This window comes from Heteronotia binoei, chromosome 2 (genome assembly GCF_032191835.1).
Source record: "Heteronotia binoei isolate CCM8104 ecotype False Entrance Well chromosome 2, APGP_CSIRO_Hbin_v1, whole genome shotgun sequence".
NCBI classification, from domain to species: domain Eukaryota; kingdom Metazoa; phylum Chordata; class Lepidosauria; order Squamata; family Gekkonidae; genus Heteronotia; species Heteronotia binoei.
In genome coordinates, this window is record NC_083224.1 from 127,014,050 (window position 1) to 127,038,418 (window position 24,369).

Consider the following 24,369-nt stretch of genomic DNA (forward strand, 5'->3'; position numbering starts at 1 on the left):
ACAACTTCTTCCGCTCCATGGCTGAGATGGGTATCGCACGGAGTGACTGGAGACACGGAGTGCTGCTGTAACGGTGTGGCTGTTAGTACTCATAAGTCCCTTCTCTTGGCAGATGTGTGTGAATTGAGTCTACAGCCACCCGGGCAACCCAGCGGGTGACTACGATGTTCAGGAAATAGGGGTATTTTCCTCACAGCCAATTTTCAACAGTTTGTTCCTCTCCTTTTGGAAGCCTCTCTTGTGGGGGAGGGGGAAATCGTCCTCCTCCCCCTCCTTTTGAACAGTCCCGTTTGGTTTTACGATAGGAATTACATTAATCGGTTACATTGTAAGGTAAACTTACTTGCATGGTAGAGTTTCAGCAATTGCAGTAGAAAAGAAGATGCTTAGAAAAGTTGCTAAGACAAAGGAAAAGTCGGGCATTCACCTCTTGTTGCCATCGTGGCGATCAGTGCGGTGGAGCATTGGAGCAACAGGAGACTCAGGGGCCGACTGCCGTCATTCTCCCCGGCTTCTGTCAAGCTCCTTGCTGTCAGGGAACCCTTGCCCGGGCCCCCCAGGGGGTACCACAGCTGTGGCACCCCTCTAACCACCCGATTCAGGGGGCCACTAGAGACAAGCTCTGTGGACCCCACCGATGACAAAGCGCTGAAACCCGGAAGCTCCTATTTACCCTTTTTTCATGCAGACTTGAGGTATGGCTGAATCTTTACAAAAATCTTATTTGACCAATGAACATAGGCTATGACAAACGTGGAATTTGCTGTGGCAGCCATGAAGATCAAATCAATAATGTTCTTTATACCACATGACCTGACATTTTTCTCCAGGAACTCTGAACATTTCCTCTCTATGAGAATAGCCCCATACTAACCATGTAACTGAGACCTTTGCTAAGAGGACCTGCAAGATGTCCATAGTCTTTTGGGTAAATGTTTTGTAACTATTCCTTCCTAATAATAGACTTTTTCCAAGGAAAGATTTGAGCTATTGAGTTTGTCTTTGGAAAACATTTGCCTTTTCCTCTAGGGTTCCTGTTTGTCATCCAGTTGAGGTAAGACTTGAGGTCTAACACTAGCAAAACCCTTTGTGATTAATGCGGGAATAGACTAACAACGTTTGAGTCCAGTGGCACCTTTAAGACCAACAAAGTTTTATTCAAGGTATAAAAGCTTTTGTGTGTATGGCCACACTCAAGCTTTATTCAAGCTTTTGTGTGTATGGCCACTTCTTCAGATACAATGAAACAAGACATCCTCAACCATTACATATAGACAGGGTGAGGGGGCTAGTTGTGAGGAATGGCTAGTTAGAGTCAAGATGCATAAGTAACTGGGCGATTATAGCTGAGATTGGATTAAAGTTGTTGGTAAGATCTTTGAATAGCAGTAAACAGACTGACATTGAAATAATCTTTAGAGGGAGGCTTATTTGAATGTATAATTCCCCCCCAAAATTCTTCTCATTGTTTGGAAGCTAGAACATTCAGGGACCCCTTCAGAATCCAACTTTTCCCTCTGGAAGAGCTTGGAGTAGATTTAACCTAGACATTTTCTGGGAGAATTGCCAGCCTAGAAATGCATGGGAGTCTAAACTGCTCTCAAGGGACCATCTTGATGTATTATATTGTTGTTTAAATCTGCTCCAGTATTCTGATCTGGAGGTATTAGCCTACTAGCAATTGTATCCTTCCCATTTATTCTGCCTCCACTGTCTATCACTACCACTTTCAATCCATAACCTGCCTTTAACCATGAGGAAAGGCAGAGTATAAATGTTTAAATAAAATAAATAAAAATAAATAAACTTTATGTGAAAAAGCTACTTGTTGATGTTTTAGGCAAGAGATTCTACTGGGTGTAACTTACCTGGGCCAGAAAAAGTGTGTATGTGGAGGAGTACATCTTTTAAAAGCATCTATAGCTTCATATGTTTGCATGTCAAAATTGCCTAGCTACAGAAAGTGACTCTTTTTCATTCAGACTAGAGCTAATGGTGTCCTACAGTTAACAGTCTATGATCGATCAAGATGGATAGCCATGTTAGTCTGTCTGAAGCAGCAGAAAAGGGCAAGAGTCCAGTAGCACCTTAAAGATTGCAACATTTGTGGCTTTTGGAAATGGCCATAGGAACGCTGGAAAGTGTAAGTGAACTCCACTCCATTAAAACACACTGCAGCACAGACAAAGTTGCAGGGAAAACATGGAATGGATTTTCCATTGAGATCTCTGAGGCCTCCATATTTTTCTTTCCAGTTTTGCAAGCACAGGAGAGCTTTCTGTTGCAGCTGGCAAAGACAAGGCAGAAGGAACTGGGAACTTTGGCAGCCTCAGAGCTTTAAAGGGTGAGGACAGGAAGGGGAGGAGGAGGGAGAAAAGAGCTGTGGGCCAGATTAAAGCCCTGGGCGGGCCAGTTCTGGCTGGTGGACTGGACGTTTGACACCCCTGGTCAGTGGGGTCTCAAAAAGTTCCAGCTTGTGCCCTATGCTCTTTAACAACTACATGATACTGCAGGTGAAGTCATCCAGAGATTTGGGCTGAATTGTTACCATTATGCAGATAGCACATTCAGCTGATTCCAGGGTTACTGCAGAAACCATGAACTGGTGCCTAGAGGCAGTTTTGAAGTGGATGCGAGCTAATAAACTGAAGCTTAAGTTTATTAGCATGGCAAAAGGCCAAAAATTAAGGTGCCACCCATTTTTGGTGAGTTTGCACTTCCTTTGAAGAAACAGGTCCATAGTATGGCAGTGCTTTTGGACCTGGTCCTACTGCTGGATATGCAGGTGGCAGCTGTGGCCAAGAGTGCCTTTTACTAGTTTTGACTGGTTAGTCAGCTGCAGCCTACAATGTAGTGCGACCTCTTTCCTCCCCCCTGTCCCCAATTCAGTGTCCAAAAACATGAATAATAGCTTTTAATGAGACACCATTGAGGTCTGTATTCTGCTTTAGTTTTTACTGGTTTTATTGATTTATATGTATGTATTTTCATCTCTCTGTTGTACTTTGCCCAGATAAGTCAAATAACAACAACAATCTGCCACAAATTTTGTTAGTCTTTAAGGTACTACTGGAGCTGATGATCTCTTTTTTGCCAAGGGGGAAGCTAAAGTTGGCAGGCCCTCTCATTGCTCTGGCAGAGGGATCTGGAGGCATTCTGGGGGTGGGCAGGGAGGCCAGGTGATGTCCCCAATGTGATGATGTCACTCAGAAGTTATTTCATCACATGGAAGACACTCTGGTTTTGGGGCAAACTCTATGATAAAATTGGGCTTAAACCATAGAGTGTTGCCCCCAAACCAGAGTATCCCCACTTGGTTGCCCCAAAACCAGAGTATCCCCACATGGTATCCCGACATGATAGTATCACTTTTGAGGGATATTGGACATGATGTCCCTGTTTAGGGGCAGGGTTTCCTCTGCCAGCCAGTTGGTCTGCAGCGGGGAGAAACCCCCAGAACTGGGGAATCCCCCACTGGTACCTGGAGACTGCCAATTCTGTGGGAATCTAAATTAGTACTTCCTGTTTTTGTCATGGTAAATGGCAGCATTCAGCTAGCAGAATTTTGTGAGAATAACTACACAATAGGCCTCTAGTTTATGATGCAGCTTATGGCTTGCATAGGTAGATGGAATATCTCCATCTTCCCTTTTCACTGCCTGCTGCTGACCATAGACACCCTCTCCCCCCCCCCGCCCCCATGGCTGAGGCCATGGCTGAGAGGTATAATGTCTGCTTTGCATGTAGAAGGTTTCTGGTTCAGCTCCAGCATCTCCAGTTAAAAGGATTATGTAATGTGAACGTAGGTGGCATTTATAAGTCAGAGAGCTACAAGGAGCCATTTGGTTATTCAGTGGCCAAAATAAAAGCAGAAAGCAAATTTCTCCCACTGGAAGTTTTAGAAGTCTTTAGATTTTGCCTTCAGAATAAATGGGGGGGGCACACAGCAAATCTCAAGGTGTGTTCTTCCTCCGAGTGAGAGTGGACAGCTTACATCAGGTCTATGAGCAGATATGTAGCATCTGTCTCCATGTCTGTTCTCATAAGGTTGCTGATGTTCCATGGGCACTGAGGTGGGGAAGAGATAATTCATCTGGTCCTGGAACAGGCATGTGGATTTTTTCTTTGCCTACTTTCCTCTCTAGTTACTGGACATGAGCTAACCATCTCCTCATTTTTTGGGACTGAACTTTATCTTTAAATCTTTTGCCAATGTTAGCTGTTGTTATATGCAAAAACCTCAGCCTAATGAGAGAGTTGATATATCGTAACTCATGACTGAAAGCTGAATTTCAAAGAAAATTACATCTAATTCTTAAAATAGAAATAAAGCATTATATAAAAATTGTGACTGTTTCTTCCATTTGAATCTTTTAAAGTTTAAATATTTCAGCTTAATGTATGAATAATAAGATGCTGACTACTATATTTTCTGGAGGCTAGCAGTAATTAAAGCTAGAAGCTGACTTAGTTAACTAGAAAAAGTGGGGAAAAACTGAACTTCAACTAAATCAAGCATCCTTTTTCTGGCAATCAATTAGAACCTTTCATATAGCGCTCCTTCTTTTTGATATGTGGAACCATTTAATACAAAATTAACTGAAACTCTTTAACAGCAGCAGTATGCTGATATTGAGATTAAATTTATGTGGCAAGAGTAACCATCATTTTTCTTAGAATTATGTTTAGCATATAGTGTATTTGATTAAGGCTGCATCTTCACTAGAGTTGCCAATAGCTGGAAATGTAGCAACGGACAGATCCTTCTGAGAGGCAGATCCTTACTCAGGGTCCAAGAGCTCACCAACTTCTGGGCAAGCTTAGTAGTGACGGAGTAAAGACCACGTACCCAAAGGCAGAACTGAAGGGTCCAATGGTGGAGACAAATTTTCAAAGTATACAGCCAAGAAGAAGGGCCAACAGAAAATATTAATTCGTCTAAGGTTCATTACTTTAGTTCTTCCTCCATTATCTCTCTCATTCCCTTTCTCTGGCTAAGAAAAGGAAGCACACCATAGATTGTTTCAAGGCTGAGATGACCTCCCCCTCTCTTAAGGAAGCATTAACTACCTCTTGTACCCAGTCAGCCCCCCTGCCCTCCCCCAAAAGGCAAGGGTTGTACAAGCAGGTGGTAGGCCCCAAACTTCCAAGGATCCTGTCTATATCATCACACTGAACAAATTTAAGATCCTGGTCTGAAACTGGTAAAATTCTCTGCAGACTTAGTGTTGCAAAGGTTATAAAAGTGCATCTCTATAGCTGCCAACCTTCAGGTGGTATTTGGAGATCTACTATTACAATTGATCTCCAGGTGACGAAGATTAGTTCCCCTGGAAACATTCCTTGCCCAGTGAGTGGCAAGCATGGCATCATGACCATAGCCCCTAGCAGCTTGGAGTGGAGCAGCTTTCCATCATCATTTTAAGTTACCCTTACCTGCTTTATGCAATCTGTGAGGCTGTGTTCACAGTCACAGTCACAGTGATTCATTGTGGATTTCCCCCCGGTATTATTTAAGCAAAAGTGATGATGATTTTGAGAACTGCGGTAATATTAAGAGCTGAGCTGCGGTAATATTAAGAAATATCCACAGTTTTCTCTGCAACCAAGAGGTGGTCTATCTAGTTGTTCATTCAAAAATATGCATTGACTCTCAGGAGTCTTATGAGTCATAAGAAGAACCCAAGATTTTGAAGAACTACAAATTGCCTGTTCAGTTTAATGAAATTTGTAACTATTTGTTTATGATATAACATAGAATGGGCATTTTGATTATTATAACAAAACCATAGTTATGTAGGAGTCCAATTACTCAAAGATTTTTCTGTAAATGAAGTTATGTGCCTCATACCTGTGACAAAGATTTTTCTGTAAATGAAGTTATATGCCTCATTCCTGTGACTTAGATTAACAAATAAATTTTATGAAGATGGTTTGCAAAACTGGCAATATGTTTAAACTGATTTTTATGGACAGTTTGAAGGTTCATATGGTATATATGCATAAACACAAGCTTAAACTAATAAGATGTTTCTCAAAAATCATTAATTTAAAGTGAATGTGTGTATCAAAATGTCCTTAAAACAATTCAATAAAAGATAAACAATTGAAAATTGGCAGAATGTTCATTATCATGTGATCGAAATATGTAGGCAATACTATTGGATACATAAAGAGCTCTTTTTTCCTTTATATTTTTATCTCTACAGATTGAAAAATTTGCCTATCACTTTTACAAAACTAAAAGAACTTGCAGCTCTGTGGCTTTCTGACAACCAGGTACAAATTTAATCTGTCCTCATCTTGTTTGTGGAATTCAGCTCTAGTATAGTAATATGAACAATCAAGCTAGCCCTTCTCCTTTCTGGAGAAAAAAAATGACAGTTGTCCAGAAAGACTAATCAAAACATCCTTCTTTTCCCACAAACCCTTTCCTATTAACAAACCTTTTAGTTCCCTACCAAATATGTTAACTTTCCAATTTGGATGCAGAGTGAATATTGGTACAGAAGCAGCCTGTCAGGAAACTGTCTCCTGTGCATGCTTATACTGGTTCTCTTTTTCTGAGCAATGAGTTGTATTGAAAAATTGGTTTCTGTTAGCAGAAAGCAATGAAATACGAATCTTGTAGACTCTCCCACACACACACTCACTGAGCTTCCCAAAATGCTTCTGCTGGGGAACATGGGACCCTTGAGAAAATCAGGAGACACAGATGGGGGGGGGTCGATGATGAGGGGAAAATTGATTAAAGTTGCCCTATCTTTTTGCTGAATGGAAACTGAGTTTGGATGAAAAACCATTTCAGTTCTATACTTTGTAAAGTAGGGATTGGCTTGTTTTGCATGGACCCAGCTGTAACCTAAGAATCTATTAATAGCGCTTCAGAATACTCCAATTTGTGAATATTATTAATAAAAAATATTATTTTATTACAACTATTATCTAAGTGTGAACTTTGTTACTATTAATATACTAGTAGAATAAGTTCAGAATGCTGCTTGATGAGTCTAGAAAGTGGCATAGATGTAAAATGGGGTATTCTGTAATGATATAAAATGACTTTGTGGAAGTGTTACAGAGAGGAAATGTTTATGTTAGTGCAAAGCTGTTGTTAAAAGTTTAAGCAACAATGATATTTTATGCATGTTTCTGGATCAAATCAAAAGGTTTAAGAACTATAATCTCCTTCTTAAAACAAAATATGACAATGTACACCTAATATACAATTTAGTAATGAGAAAATAATATCATACCATGTGATTGGAGATATGGAGTTGGATCAAGCCAGCATTTTCACTATCTTGCCCAATCTCCATCCTTATTACAGCCACCATCCCATATGGCTTTTCTCCATATAGATCCCATGATTCCCAGCATAGTCTTTTTGGATGTCCAAGGGGACTCCTCCTCCTTTTTAGCAGAGAAAAAACTGGTAGAATTCAACAGTGACCTTCTGTCCATTGCAATCTGTGACAACAGGTCTTTTGAAAGGTGCGTGTGTAGTGTTATCAGGTTACAGCCAAATTATGGTGACCCCAGCAAGGGGCTTTTAAGGCAAGTGAAAAGCAGAGGCAGATTGCCATTGCCTTCCTCTGCAGTGTCTTCCTTGAGGGTCTCCCTTCCAAGGACCAACCCTGGTTAGCTTCCAGGATCTGATGAGATAGGGCTGTAAAATGCCGCTTTCCCTCTCAAGGTGACATATACATTATCTAAATAAATATTATGAAATGATGCCATTAGCAAATTTCGAGTATAAAAATTAACAGTAGCACTTTTGATCTGGACATTATTCTTTAACATTCTTGATATCTTTAAAATCATAATTCATTTTATTTAATTTCTTTTTATTGGTTTTCTGGAATTATGATATTGTTTTTTATTCTGTTTACAGTCGAAGGCTCTTATCCCTCTTCAAACTGAGGCCCATCCAGAAACAAAACAAAGAGTGCTGACTAACTATATGTTTCCTCAGCAACCTCGTGGTGATGAAGGTAGAGTATTACTAAAAAAAAATGCTAAATATGGGAATATTTACAGTAGTTATTTAATGTGGGCTTCAGTGTTCTGAACTATTATTCTATAGATAGTTATTATTTATTATTCATTTTATTTACAAAATGGACATCCCACTTTTCTGCCCTTACAAGGTACCAAAGTGGTTAGCAAAAAAGACATAATAGAAACCACATTTTAAAAACATTTAAAACCAAAACACCTCCATGAAAACACATATCATTAAAACGAAAACAGAGCTAAAATCTGTTATGATCTGGTCCTTCGAAAGGGCCAGGTAAGGTGACCAGTGAGTAAAGCAAGAGCAGGTGTCTGGAGCCCAATCCAGGGTTGGGGCGCCAGAGAGCAGAGAGGTCAGTCCAGTCCAATAGTCAGAGTCAGGTGTCCAGGTCAGCAGAGTTCCAGGTTCAGAGACTGAGAAGAACCAGGGTCCACATCCAGTCCAGAGGTTGATAGTCCAGCCTAGAAGCGGCAGAGTGGGTGGAATAGCACCAAAGGCACTTGTTGCTTCCATGACCTTCCTGTTTCTGCTGGCTGTTCTTATAGCTGATGCTTAACAGGCTAGCAGTGTGGCCAATTCACTCATCCTCCACCTTGCCATCACTCTGGTTTGATACCTGCTGGCATGCAAAGAAGCCACTCAATATGTCATCTGGCCTGGAGTTCCCTGTGCCTTTTAACTCGATGCTGCCTGGGAGAGCTGTGATCATCTTTTGCCATTTGGTTAATTGCCTCTGAGCACCTGGGGATTGCCTTGGCTTTGGCTGCAGCTAGTGCGCTTCCTAATTGCTCTGGGCCAGCTGCCTGTGATTGTTCTTGATCTACTAGCGGCTGACATCTGACAGGCTGCCTTCCATCTGATGAAGAGTTATCTCCTGTGGGTGCTTGTGTCTGCTCTGCTGGCTGAAAGTCAGCAAGCTATTCTTCGTCAGAATTTTTATACCCTAGCTCAGAGCTGTCAGACCCCAGCTCAGACTGACTTATGACAAAATCCATGCAAAGACATAAAAATGACAATTAAAACATTGGTCAAAAAGGAGGGATCAATGAGGTAATACCAAATGGAAGAAAGCAGTTTTCACCCATTCATAGAAGATGACAACGAAAGGGTGTAGATGGATCTCCCTGTGGAAAGAGTTCCAAAGTTTTGGTGCCATGATTAAGAAGGCCTTAATCCAGGTTCCCACCTGTCTGATCTCAGAAGGACACTCAAAGCAGGGCCGCTAAAGATGACCATAGTGGTCAGGTGAATTCATAAGGGTTCTTGAGGTACATTGGCCCTAAACAATATAGAGCTTTGAAGGTCAACACCAGCACCTTGAATTGTGCCTGCAAACAAATTGAGAGCCTGTGTAGATGGTCCAAGACTGGAGTGATATTGTACTCACACCTTAATCTAGTCAATATCCTTGCCTGCAGCGTTTTGTACCAACTGAAGTTTCTTAGCTTTTTTCAAGAGCAGTCCCATAAAGAGCACATTAATGGCCAGATCTTTTTGACTCAGAAAAAGTCACAGCTGTCTAACCAGTCAAAGCTGGTAAAAGGCACTCTAGGCCACAGCTGCCATCTGCTTATTCAGCAGTAGGACTAGGTCCAAAAGCACCTGTAGTCTACAGACTTCCTCCTTCAAGGGAAGTGCAAGCCCATCCAAAAGGGGTGGTACCTCAAATCTCAGGTAATACTTTTCTCCCACCAGTAGCACTTCCAACATAGCTATTAAGCTTCAGTTTATTAGCCCACATCCCCTCCAAAACTACCTGCAGGCAGTTCAGGGTTTTTTCAGCCTCCCTAGGATCAGCAGGAAGTGCAAGATAGAGCTGAGAATCATCCACATATTGGTGACAACCCAGCCCACATCTCCAGATGACTTCACCCAGTAGTCTCTTGTAGGTGTTAAAGAATGTAGGGGACATAGACCAAGACCAAGTGAGCAGCATGGCCCCAGCATCAGCTTCTGAAACCCAACCTCCAGGTTGGACTTGAGCCACTGCAGAACAATGCTTCCCAATCCCAGCTCACATAGGTGGTCCAGGAGGATACCACAATTGATAGTATCAAAAGCAGCTGAGACTGAGAGGTTCAGACGATCTAACAGAGTCACACACCCTCTGTTCATCTCCCAGTCCAGATCATCCACCAGAGTGTCCAGGGCTGTTTCATTCCCATAACCAGGACTAAAACTAGATTGGAAAGAATCTACACCAAAGATATCAAACATATGGCCCATAGGATGGAACCAGCCTATCCAGGGCTCATATCTGGCCCACAAGCAACTGGCTCTCTACTGTTTCCTTCCCTGGGGTTGCTGCTACTGCTGCGTCATCTCCCTCAATCATGCAGGGAGAGTTAAAAAGTCAACCCTCCTTCCCTCCATTGGTTGTCTCCCCACCCCACTTTATTCTTTGCTACTTCTGACTGCCCTCTCATGGATTGCTGCCTTGATGCAGCAAGGGGGCTTGCATAGTTCAATGAGACTGCAGGCTATGCTATGAAAAGCCACCCAAGATGGACAGACCACAGCAAAGAACCCAGACTAAATGTGATCCACTGGAGAAGGAAATGGCAACCAACTCCAGCATCCTTGCCAAGAAAACCCCTAACAAAAGGCTAAAAGATATGATGCCAGAAGATGAGCCCCTCAAGTTGGAAGGTGTCCACTATACTACTGAGGAAGAGTGAAGAGCACGGACCATCTGGCTGGGTGGTGTTGGCCGCTTGGGCCCCTTCCACAGGTGGTTTCACATCCCACCCGGAGTCAGGTGGGCAGGGTCCCGCCCTTGACTGATTCGGGCCCTGCCCAGCTGGCACTGCGCATAGTGTGGATCCTCCATAAGTCGGAAATGCTTCCAGACTTTGGAGGTGTATGGATGCCTAAGCTGACCAGCAGCTTGGGTGTCCGGAGCCACCTCCTGTGAGGTACTGAGGGCAGACTCATTGTGTCTCGGGGTGGCAGGAGGGGCTGGCCGCCGGGGGGAAGTGGGCAGAGATGGAGGTTCCTTGTGTGTCTCCATTTCTTTCTCCTCCACCCCATGTGGCCTCCTCTCCTGGCCATCCCCTGAAGGACTGCTGGTGCCCGAAGGAACCAAAGAAAGGGACTGGTTCTCCTCAACCAGATTCTCCTCCAGCTCCTGCACGACTCTTTGCACCAGGGCCATAGCCAGGATTTGAAAGGTCGGGGGGCATTTACATTTTTGGGAGGGCACTGATGCCCCCCAGCGCCCAACACGACCTTCCCTCTAGTGACAGGCAAGACCGGCCCTAGCCCTTCTGGCTAGACAGCACAGCTCCGCCCTGCCCCAGTCACCGGATCTGCTGCCTACTCATGAGTAGTCCTCCGAGTAGGCGGCAGGCATGGGGCTACTCTTGGGAACATATGGGGGAGAGGCAGTCAGCAGAGGCGAGGAGATGCAGAGACGATAGTGGCTGGGAGGGAGGGGAAAGGGCAGGAGAAGTGGCTGTGATCGGGGCTGGGAGGGAGGGGAAGGGCAGGAGAAGTGGCTGTGATGGAGGGGAAGGGGCAAGAGAAGTGGCTGCAATTGGGGCTGGGAGCCACAGCAAAAGCAACCCCCATATCCCCTCTGGAGTTAAAGGGCCCGCAAAACAGCTGCTCTGCTGGCTGTTTAACTCCAGGGGGAGGCTGAGACTCCTTCTGCCCCTGGCCGGCCAAATTGCTGGTGCGGCCAGTGGCAGCCCCCCAAGCTATGGCAGAGGCCCCAGGGACTGGTTGGGGCATCCAGTCAGGGGGGCCTCACCCAGGCCCCCTCATAGCTACGGGCCTTCTCTGCACCCTCCTTGTGGTGATCGTTTTGGACAGAAAACTGTCCCCAAAGCTCATCTCCAAGGAGGGCTGCTCTTGCTACCCCTCCTCCGGCTGCTGAGGCCAAGCGACATCAACTGGAGGAGAGACTGCCCATGCAGTAGACACTTGCTCATTTGCAGCACCTAATGGCACCTCTGCTGGGGGCGCCCCAGCAGCAGCCTCAATGAAGGGCCCAAGGCGGGACTTCTTCGTCACAATCTGGCCAGAGGTCGGAGTGCTGGAAGGTGGCTGTGGAGTGGCCCTAAGCACAGATGGGGGGGGGAAACTGGGTCCTCCCCCTCCCCTCCACCCCTCTAGTCTTCTCCTTGGTCTTGCCACCAGGGCCCCTCTTTTGTTGCCTGTCACTCATGTCACCCTTGGCCAGTTGCACACAACCTGAACTGAGCGTGGGGTTTTTTACAAACCTAACTCACTACACTGTACCCTGAACCAACAGGTGCCCTGACTTCTTTTTAAAAACCCTCCCACCAAAACTTGTTTATTTGTTATTTTTGGTCCCTAACCTGTCCTTCTTTGTGTTGGGGATGTAGTAGTCTGGTAAAATTTAGGAGACTAGGTGATCCTACCTCTACCTGGCTACAGTTTTTAAAAGGCTACCTTGAGATGAAGTCAATCCTTGCTATATCCTCCTAGTTGAACTTCTCCTAACTAGATCCTGGGACAAACAAGATTTCCTTGCAAACTAGAAATCAGGTGTCCCCTATAACTAGAGAGAAGCTGTGGTTTACCCTATGGATAAGGATGCACCAGCTTTCAGTGGCTGAAAGCAAGATGCACTGCAACCCTAGTCTCTTTAAAAGGGAGCCAGATGTGCACTAGTAGTCACGCTGCCTTTTATGAGAAACCTAAAATCTTTTTAAATCACCCCTATCTGGACTAGTTGAATTTTGAAAGAATATAAAGCCCTAAACTGGATTATTTTTTTTTTAAATTTCAAAAAACACAATCCCTAAAAACACCCTTATTAGTGGAGCAGCCTATTTAGTGGCCCTAGCCAAACCAAAAGCACCCTCAGACTCCAAAAATAACTCTATAAAAACATGAAAGTGACCCTCCCCATACAGCCCACATACCAACCCCCACACCAACCAGAGGTAATTTTAAAAAACCCAAATGTGACAGAAAGAAACTTAACCCATTCCCCTCAAAAACCAGAACCAGGAAAAGGGACAACAGGACAGGATGCAAAACCAACAACAACAGATCCAGACAGATCACTGAGAAAAGGCCAAGAAATTCAACTGTTACAAAAATGACCTTTTTAACAATAAAAAACCTCAGGCCAAATCAGTCAACAACACCCCCCCACCCCGCCTCCAATACCAGAACCAGGAAAAGGAACAACAAGACAGGATGCAAAACCAACAGCAACAGAATAGATCCAAACAAATCACTGAAAAAAGGCCAAGAAACTCAACTGTTAAAAAAGTGACCTTTTTAACAATAAAAAACCTCAGGCCAAATCAGTCAACAACACCCCCCCCCCAAAAAAAAACCAGAACCAGGAAAAGGGACAACAGGACAGGATGCAAAACCAACAACAGATCCAAATCACTGAGAAAAGGGCAACAAACTCAAGTGACCTTTTTAACAATGAAAATTAGGCCAAAGAGAAGCCCCCCTCCAAGAACCAGAACCAAAAGAGAAAAGGAACAACAGCAGCACAACACAGCCACAACAAATCAAACACAGAATCCTTTTTTTTAAAAAGTAAAAAAAAAAAAACCTTGACTTTTAACAATACAGGAACTTTACCAACCCCTCCCCCCCAAAAAACCTTCACCCTAACCCCAAGAAATCCAAGCCACCCAAATCAGGAAAAGTAAAAGGACACTGCACTTTTAAAAGTCCTCTCACAAAAGTAAGATATAAGCAAATTGGCAACCCCCCACCACAGACCCCCACCCCCAGCAGAACCCCCTAACCCCAAATAAGCTACCTAGTACCCACCCACCCAAATCTGGATAAGTAAAGGGACTCTGAGTCTTAAAATGTCCTTTTACTAACTAAAATAAAAACAAGAACCCCAAGACTGTCTTACCTTAGATGTCTTCTCTTCTCCAGGCAGGTCAGGCAAAGCTGAGAGAGAGCAGCAGCAGCTGAGGCCAAGGACCAGCGCAGCACAATCTCTCTCACACACAATGGAATGGAGTCCAGCCAGGCAGACACCTTAAAAAGGTTTTCTGGCCATACACAGAGCAGTTTCAAAAAATACCACTGCTCTGTGATTGCCCAGAGAACACTGTTTACTTGGATACCCAAGTAAACAAAAGAACAACAATGTTGCTGATGGCTGGGGGATTAGCCCAGCCATCAGCTACACAACAGCCCTGCAAAGCATGCATTTGCAATGCATTTTGCAAATGCATGCTTTGGATTGGCTGCTGGGGTTTCTCCCCCCCCCCCCTCCCTGATCCCAGGGAGGCTATGGGAGAGGCGGGAAAAGGCTCCCAAAGGCAGGAAAAGAGGCAAGCAGCTCCCCTGAGGCTGCAGAAGCTCCTTTCCCGCCTTTTCTATGGACTTCCATATACTTCCGAATATTGATTCAGAAGTATACGGGGAGCCATATATACTTCCAAATCAGAGGTGATTCAGAGGTTTATTCAGTTCGGCCGAACCGAATGCACACCCCTAGCTCCCACCACTCCGTTGGTCAGCTTGGAGAAAGCATTTCTCTCTTTAAATCATTTCTCCAAGCTAAGCCAGCTGGCAGATTGAAGAATGCATTTAAAGTTAAAGCTGCTTTCCTTCCTCCCTGTCTCCCTTCCTCCCTCTTTCCCTTCCTTCCTTCCTTCTTGTGGCTCTGATGTTTATTCTATGTTGCTCTTAAATTAAGCAATTTTGGCAACCCCTGGCATAGAGATTTCATAAAGAAGGTTTGTGTGTGCGTGCTGAATCAATCTGGGAACCAACTTTGAAATATACTTTCAGTTTTTTTCAGCCACTTCAGATAATTTAAAGATTAGGAATACAGTGCCATTTTTTGAGGTTAGAATTAGGTAGCACTTTACAAAGATATTTCAGAGGTCTGTTGTGAAGTTTATTTTATGTGGATTTTAATTCTAGATTTCCAGTCTGACAGTGATAGTTTTAATCCAACTCTATGGGAAGAGCAGCGTCAGCAACGTATGACAGTTGCCTTTGAATTTGAAGGAAAAAAGGAAGAGGAAGAAAATGCAGGAAAAGTTAAGGTAACTGGTATTGTAGTACTTTGTTTTTGCTGCTTTGTTTTGGGGTAATGTCTAGTACATAAGTCCCACTGTAAATAAATAGATAATTCTTAAATGTGAATCTTATTGAAATAACTGCCTAGAGCTGTGATTGTGGCTCCTATTGTTGGTTATGGTAGATGGAAGCATAAATTCCATAAATTCCTACAGGCTTTTTCCTTTTCCATAGTAGGCAATAGGAAAGTCGTACTTAAATATTGTGGCCACTTCATTTAAGCACACTTAAGTTTGACTTTATTCCTTCTCCTGCTCCTAGTAGCCTGTTGAACCCCATAGTATGTCTCTTCAGAATTAACTGAAATTATTTTTGTCTCAGGTTTACAAAAAAAAGAGATTGCACATTCTGTGAAGCATATTCCATGGTGCAAAATTTATCATTTTATATCAGTTTTCAGAATATGACTGTTGTGTCTGCTTCCCTTACCTAAAATACAGACCCAGGCCAGTGTCATGATTGCCTCAATATGGTCTTAATTATATTATATGTCTTACATGACTACCTAAATGCTCTGTTTAGCACGTGTATGTTTGGTTCATTGAAGGAAATACGACATGCATGTTGGATGCAGATCACCAGTGATTCTCCTAGAATTTCCTTGATAACTTGGGGAAAATGTAATTCCAAATATGTTATATTTCTTAGCCCATTAAACAAATAAACTTTGCTTAATATGCCTAAATTCTTAAGTATTTAATCTAATTTAGCTCTCTAGTTCCTTTTCTAATTTTACCATCTGTCCACTTAGATTAGATTAGATTTGTTATGCTGAGGAGTCCTATCTGTCAGGTCAGGTGTTCATCAAAGCTATCGTTGAGGCTATGTGAAAAAAAAACCCTACTTACCTGTTTCAGGCTTTGCTTTTTTTAGTGGTTTGTCTCATTCCTCCATGTTGGGGACAGAGGGTGGTGTTAGGGGTTTCACCGTGTCACGCTCTGGTGTGCAGTGTCCCTCAGGGAACAATTCTCTCCCCAATATTATTTAACATCTTTATGCACCCCTTGTCCAGCTGGTGCGGAGCTTTGAGTTTGTATGTCAGCAGTATGCCGCCAGTATGACACCAAGCTGTATCTCCTAATGGGCAGCCCACTGACTACTGCCCCAGAAAATCTGGCCAAGGGATTGGAGGCTGTGGTTGGTTGGTTAAAGCAGAGTCAACTGAAATTAAATCCATCATAAATGGAGGTCCTGTGGCTGGGCTGGGGGCTGCAGAGCTTGGATACCAGCTCCTGGCTCTTGCTGATGAGCCATTAATACTGGCATCAATCATCAAGCACTTGTGTGTGATTCTGCATGTCTCCCTTTCAGTGGAAGCCCAGCTCACAAATGTAGCTAAACTGGCATTTTATCATCTACATCAGGTTAAACAGTTGGTTCCCTTCTTGTCACCCCTTCCTTGACCTAGCCACAGTGATCCATGCAATGGTCACCTCCAGGCAAGACTACTGTAACTTGCTCTACATAGGGCTACCCTTGTATTGTTATGCTGAGGAGTCATATCTGTCAGATTAGTTGTTCATCAAAGTATGATTGAGGAAATGGCAACTGGTCCAGAATGCAGTTGCATGTGTTCTCATGGGAACATCCATCAGAGCACACATTCAACCAGTGCTCTGCCAGCTGCACTGACTCCAGATTGAGTGCTGGATCAGGTTCAAGGTTTTGGTGCTAACCTTTAAAGCCCTAAATACTCTGGGACCAGCATAGCTTTGGGGACCACCTCTCCTGGTATACCTCCCCCCGAGTATTATGCTCAAGTGAAAAAAAACTGCTGGTGATCCCTGGCCCCTAAGAGCATCTGTCTGTCCTCACCAGAGCCAGGGCTTTCTCGATCCTGGGGAACACTCTTCCAGAAGAGATACAAGCCCTATGGGACTTGATGCAATTCTGCCAGGCATATGGTTGAGGACAGCAATGGACTTTCCATCAGGACTGGCCTTCTCCCTCCTCTCTTCTGTTCCCCCTCCCTCTTTCTTATCATGCAGCTTTTAGATTTTAGACATCCCCCCTGAGAATTGACACCATTGATTGTGTGATATATTTGATTGATTTTATTGTATGTTATTGTATTTAAATTATGAATGTTTTAAACTGTGTACATATTTATATAATGTTTATATGGTGTTACCTGCCCCGAGCCTGCCCATGGGGAAGGCAAGATATAAGGCTAATGACATAAATAAAATCAATAAATAAATTCAAATTAAAAGAAAAGATTAGAGGGAAGCATTAAGATACTTAAACTCCCATGCATAGCCAAAATTATAACTGGAGGTTGCCAGCTATGATGAGGAAGTACATGTTCTGAGACTCATATTCCCACATTCCCAGTTTGCTAGATGTGTTTATATATAACAAGCTTATATAGTGTCTGCAGCTGACCCAGTGATCCCTTCAGCAATTGCAGTGTGTGCATTTGCATATGTATGTTCATCTTTTGATGACTACAATAACAAATGGTGATTATTATTTGGGGAATACTCATCAGAGATCAGGTACAACAGGAAGAATGGTTATGTTCTCCTGGCACAATTTCAGTCACAGTCTTTTTCAGAGGAGAAGGTTCATTTGCTTGCACAAATTTCAGTGAAGGTTAGTCTGTTGTAGCAAAACTCATCAAATGATGTGGAATTGGGTGATAAATCTACATGTGTGAACTAGCTCTAATATCCCTTCTGATTTTTAAGATATTGGCACATGAATCTCCAATTTTATAGCACAGTAGAAGAAACACAAGAACAAGATCACTTTCCGTTATATAGTAGAACTTTAATTTTGTTAGATAAAATCACCGCCCTACAAAAAGCCAAATTTGTCTTGACAATGCCAAACTTATATAGTATGGTATACTGTAGAGGTGGTATATGTTATAGGGGAAATTATTTTGTAGATTCTAATTGTGTTTATTGTATTCTGACACATCAAATGGTTACAGATCAATCCAACATATAGGTGTCTACAGGTGATCCTCTTACACATTCACCCAGTAAATATAACACACATTATGATTGTTTCTTGTAGATACTTAAAACCTAAAGTGAACCTGTTTTGGCACCTCATCTATATGTATATTAAAATATCAACTGCAGGCACCTCTGTGTTTCAGGAAATGACAGAAAAAATACTCTCCGTGTTACAAAACAATATCAAAATATAATTGCAATACTTTCCATTCACAACATTGTGTTACAATGTAAATTCCAGTGACAAATACCATCCGAAGCACACAACTTCACTACTGTCCATAAGATGATATCAGGTTCTTTCCAAACAATATAGTCCGACAATGCAAAACCGGTCTGTTCTTGTTTCGGATTCTACTACAGCAATGAAATGCTGAGAGATGGAGAAAGAACAGTAGTGTTCTAGTAATTAAATAAATTAGAGAAAGCCTGGAAAACAGTGTATAGAAAAGAAATAAGGCACCATCAGACTACTGCATTCAAAATCAATAAGATGGTCCCAGAGGAAGGATCACAAGGATCCGAAATGAGAACGGACCGGTTTTGCATCGTTGGACTGTATTGTTTGGAAAGAACCTGATATCATGGAAAGTATTGCAATTATATTTTGATATTGTTTTGTAACGTGGGGAATATTTTTTCTGTCACTTCCTGATGGTTGAACCTCCATGGTCCCAACATTGTTTGACGGCACCTCTGTGTTTGGCTGATATGAAGATACTTTTTTCTGATGAATGAAAGACTCCATAAAACAAGAGTCAGATTTTCAAGGAAATATATGCCCTGAGGCACTGTACACATTAATTTCAGTTTAATAGGCTTTGGTTTATTCTTTTTAGTTTAAATGAAAGTAGTATTTGATAATAGATCTTTATTACATTTTTTATGATAACTTTGTAACAGTGGATCTTGTGAAATTTGCTTTTAGTCAAGTATTTCATTTGTTTGCTGTAATGAATTTGATAGTAGAAATTAAAAAAAGCAATTCTTCTATCCAGGAATATTGCACTTTGGAAGGTTTTTATCCCCAGCGGCATGCTACTTCTGAGGTAACTTTAAATGTGAAACATAAAAGACCATGAATAGAAAGGGAGTCTAGACTTCATTGGTAATTGACATTCTTACTATTTTAATTTCAACTATGGAAAAAGTCACCCTAATTCTATTTAGCACATTTGCTAATACACGTAATAGTGAAAGTTAATATTGAAGTAAGGTAAATTGGCTTGACACAAATCACCTTACATAATTAATCTAGTTACACTGTATTTTAGTAGCCTTTCTTGTGCATGCACTATTTGGCATGGGTCCCAGTAATTTTTGAGGTTATATGTAAGTCTTAAATTAACACATGACCCAGTTTGTGTAGTTACGTTCTTAAATTTAGACCATCACCAGTTACAGTCTTTCACCAGTTACAGTCTTACTGTAAGTCAGAGCAGTAGCAACCTTGTATTCCACATATCACTGACAGCTTTCTTGTTGAGACTGTATGTTGACTTGTAACGTAGTAGTTCACATTTACTATTGAGAATCATGTTTGGATGTGCTTGTCTGTAATGCATATTTTATTATATTTCTATGCTGAATGTAAGTTGCTACCATACTTTGTAATCTTCACATCAGTCAAGCTTTTTGAATGAATGCCTTTTAATGTGTCTGTATTGAAACCTTAGCTTTACTTGCTGGGTTTTTTTAAAAAAAACCCAACAGCGTGGAAGTAAAAATAATACTATTAGACTTGTACACTCTTCCCATAAAAGGACACAGTTGTCCCATATGAGGTGTAATTCATAGAAATTTGTTCCATTTATTTTATTAGTACTTAATAACACCTAATTTTCACTGGCTAGAGTGTACTGTGACAGCTTTTAAAATTATAAAGCCACAGTGACTTTCCATATGTTAGTGAAACTCTAGATTCAACTTGAACCACTAGAGAAAAGTGTAACATGAAAGTATAATTTTAATCAAAATATTCTCATGTTATAAAGTTTTGCGCAAATGAAAAATAATAAAACAGCTCTCAATCATTAACACCAGTGGATTTGAATTCTGTATTTGTCATGATGTAGGTTTTAGCAGTCAGTGTAGCAAATGTTTTATGTTAGCATTGTCTCAAATGCCTTAATTCACTGTCTCTGTGTTGCATTTAAATAGCCTTTATAATTAAAACCTGAAGTGTAAGGTTCATGTTGGCTTTTTAAAAATATCATATTTGTGCTTTTACTTTATTTTATTAAATAAATACTCAGGTTGAAATAAACTTAAAGCGTTATCCAACTCCATATCCAGAAGATTTAAAGAACATGGTGAAATCTGTTCAAAATCTGGTGGGTAAAAGCCATGGAGTGAGGCCTGAAAATACAACGCCAGCTGCCAGTACTGAGCAAACCATGAAAGACAAGTATGAGCACAAGTGGCCAATGGCAACTAAGGAAATATCAGTGGAGGTAAAAATGGGAACACTGTTTGCTGATTAAACAAACCAGTGCTTGTATTAAGACCAAATGCAATATATATAATTAAATAGTTGTATGTATGCATCAGTTTGCCTGCCACCCTTCTCACATTGTCTAGTTAGATACAGTTTTACTTCAGCTTTCAATGTTGCCTCTCTAGTTTTCTTTTTCATTGTAGTACTGAAGAGGTCTCATATTATATAGTAGAAAATGCTGGTTCTTAGCTTTAAATCCCCTCAAAAGGACTTGCATACCTGGACCACTGAGTGGTCCAAAATAATCCAGCACAAGCAATTTCAGTTCTCAGACCATTCCTTGCTCTTCATCTCTTCATGCAGACTGGTTAAAACCACTACTGCTTGATTGTCATTAGTGTCTCCTACTCTGTTAATTGATCAGGAAGGCACCCACTCTTAATATTTAGAAAACTGTATAAAGCAGAACTATATAAGCCCATGTAAATAAGGCTAGTAATTATTTGGAAGCTCTTTGTTGTCTTGTAATGGATGTCAGGCAGATTGTTCTGAGATGTTATATTTTGGGATTTTTTAATTTGTTTGTTTTACTTTACTTCATTATACCCCACCTTTCTCTCTAGTGGGTGCCCAAATCAGCTTACACCTTTCTCCTTCATTTTATCCACCCAACATTTCTGTAAAGTCAGATATGTTGAGAATATATGAGTGGCCCAAGTTTACCCAGCAAGCTTCCATGGCAGAGTGAGGGTTCAAATCTGAGTCTCCCAGAGTTCAACACACTTATTCTAAATCACATTGATCCTTAATTGGATAAGACAACCTTGACATGCCCCAAATAAATGATAACTGCCAGCTTGCCAGCACTGCACCATGTATTAATCTGTAACAAAGTGACAACTAATGCAATTATGAGCAAAGTTATAATCTTCTAAGCCCACCGAAGTCAATGGTTCTGAAGGGATTGCAGTTGTACTAAAAATCATTTTGTTATTATCCGAATGCTTTTGGCACAGTCAAAATTCATTGTTAAGCAACTTGCATTATTTTGAAAAGCATGTAGTTCCCTCCTTTGCTTCCCCTCCTGCTTTTATGTGTGACTTGATACCATGTTGTGATGATCAGTGTTACATGTACAAGTGGTACCTGGAAAGCAGCAAGACAGAGATTATTGGTAGAAGGGAAAAAATGGAGATATTCACTGTCCCCTAACAGAGGATGGTGGAGTAGGGCATTCCACAGGTGCACCAGCAGTGTGTAATTCCAGATTTCTAAATTAGTCAGTGAATTACCTGAACTGGGCTATTTAGTTGTGGGGTGTTCTGTTTTTGACATCCTGTTACACAAGCAGTGACAATGAGTTTCACTTGTAAGCTTATTTTGACATAGACTTCACCCATCAACAGATCATAACCCTAAATATTTATTGATGTGTATCCATATCATTCAAGTTTTCCATGTCAATATATTGAAAATATAAGCCCCAATTATTGGTCACCTGAGTGGCATGATTCTGCTGTTTCAGTGTGATGAAGCAAGCCATTTTTCTGTTAGTTGTAATAACAACAGATATTATCATTTTTGCTTTTATGTATTCAAAAATGTTTATATACATCACCTCAATAATCCCTGTAACAGTTTATGGTAGGCCTATCAGACTGTGAGTAATAATGAAAGTTGTGGTAAAAGGACCCTGAAAGGCATGTTGTTCTACCACAGGCAATGTGGAATTTTATCAGGTAAACCAGGTTTCAAGCTCCTAGAGACCCTTAGGGTTTCCATATGCCCACTTGGGGCAGGAGATCTCCTGCATCCATTGGCTTTTTCCCATTGGTGCTGTTAGTGATGGCATGATGTCACTTCCAGGAAGAACCAGAAGAGACATCATTCATCTCTAGGAGCACCCCCCACACCAGTTGCTAGACCTGAAAGCTCTAAGACCCTACTGTGGAGTTAACCTCTCCAACTTTATTCCATCCAACAAAATAAGATTCCATTTATCAATGGTAATGAATTAAAGAGGTTGGCTACCTTGTCTTTTGGAGTCTAGGCTTTCTATTTTTGTGTCCTCTTAAAATTAAGAATTCCAGATTTTTCTTTCCACCTGCTCCATAGTAGTATGGAGCTAGCAGAAGCTATGGCTTGCTTGCAAGGAATATGGTTTGTTAGAATAATTCAATCCATGCTGTAGTCTCCATGTACTCTATATGCCTTGGAAGACATTGGCAACATTCATTTTTATGTGGGTGCTTATGGATCTCTATTACAGGTCACCATTAGACCATAAAAAAGAGGTATCTTATTTTGTTGACTGCAAACAGGGAAAACATATAGCTGAGGAAAAATTCCAGCTGCTACTGAGCTATCTGGTCAAGGTGGCTTATGAGGTGGCTTTTTATAAGTAAACCTTATAAAAATATAAAACAGCATAAAAGTAATTAAAAATAAATAGCTATTAAAAACCAGCATTAAAAACCCAGTCACAGTATAAAAACATTCTCATTCATTCATTTCTCATTTTTATTTCTTCCAGTTACATTGTATTATATTATGTTAAAAAGGTAGGTAAAGATTTGTGCAAGTATTGACTCATTATCGACCCATGGGATGACGTCACGTCATGACGTTTTCTTGGCAGACTTTTTCACGGGATGGTTTGTCATTGCCTTCCCCAGTCAAACTGGGTACTCATTTTACTAACCTTGGAAGGATGGAAGGCTGAATCAACCTTGAGCCGGCTACCTGAACCCAGCTTACACTGGGATCGAACTCAGGTCATCATGGGCAGAGCTTGGACTGCAGTACTGCAGCTTACCACTCCGTGTCATGGGATTCCTACAAGTTATGTTAACCAGTCCTCTAATCTGTGCATAATATTAATTAGTTGGTTGTTCTCTATTGCAGTATTATAGCACTACTGATAGTGAATGAGTTCCAGGCTGAAGATTACTGTACTATTCTCAATCATAGAAGTGGTTATAAAGTAGACAGTAATAATTCCCAGTTTTATTGGTCACCTGGAAACCCAGATGTGACACAGCATACTGGCCATTATAACATGTCATTATTTTACAGTTGTTAATTTACAATTCATGGTGGAGGCGGGGGAAATCCCCATACTTTTATCTTGCTTCTCCTATCCTTCATAGTTCCTTTCTCTCCCTTTGTTGCTCTCTTCTTATTCTCTTGCTTTACTTCCACCTGCACAGCACCCTCTTCTCCTTGGCGCACACAGCATGTCACCTCTCTCACTATCCCCATTGTCTCAACCCTCACTCCTTGTTGCTTGCTTGCCTGCCCTCCAGCCTGCCCACTGACTTGTTCTCTGGCCAACCCACCTGTCACCTGTCTCATTTCCCACCAGGTTACTTGCTAGCCCATTTGTTTGTTTACTGACCTGGTTGGTCACAGGCTAACCTACTTACCTGCTTTATAGCCAGATATATATGAACTGAAAATATACCCGAAACTAGTCATTTTGGCTTAGGACAGGTATATATCAAACAAAAAGAAGAAGAATCACTAATGGAATTTCAGGAGTAACAGAAATTATTTCCTAGAAGTTCAGGGGTGTTTAGGGAAGAGAAAAGGATGACCAGGTTTCTTCTTACACAATGACTGCTTAACATTTTAAAAGAGAAAAAAAAAAAGGAAGGTGTGACTTATCATTAGCTCCTTCTCTCTTTCGTGCCCCCCTTCTTCCTATTCTCTGCCACCTCAGGAATCCTTTTCCAGCCACTTTGGCTTGTTTTAATTAAAGGGTTGATCTTTTAACACTATTTAGTCTGGAAACTGTTAAGCTGACAATAGTTTTATGTTCTGTTTTTTTTTTTTTAATTTCTGGATTTTATTTAATATATTTTAATTTTTTGTTTTTATGTTATAAGTTACTACAGACAGGTTCT

At 41.5% G+C, this 24,369-nt stretch overlaps 1 protein-coding gene across 8 annotated transcripts in view; it reads left to right on the forward strand.

Moving 5' to 3' along the window:
* The window catches only part of LRRC7 (leucine rich repeat containing 7), a 265,921-nt gene that overhangs the window by 165,033 nt on the left and 76,519 nt on the right, over nucleotides 1-24,369 (forward strand). For 6 of the 8 annotated variants that reach the window (XM_060232004.1, XM_060232000.1, XM_060232001.1 and 3 more), the window contains 5 exons: nucleotides 6,210-6,279; nucleotides 7,895-7,994; nucleotides 14,903-15,027; nucleotides 19,026-19,076; nucleotides 20,283-20,480. In XM_060232004.1, the coding sequence (XP_060087987.1) occupies nucleotides 6,210-6,279; nucleotides 7,895-7,994; nucleotides 14,903-15,027; nucleotides 19,026-19,076; nucleotides 20,283-20,480 (544 nt within the window). The remainder of the gene's footprint in view (nucleotides 1-6,209; nucleotides 6,280-7,894; nucleotides 7,995-14,902; nucleotides 15,028-19,025; nucleotides 19,077-20,282; nucleotides 20,481-24,369) is intronic. The other 2 variants (XM_060231999.1, XM_060232005.1) reach the window with 1 other exon arrangement.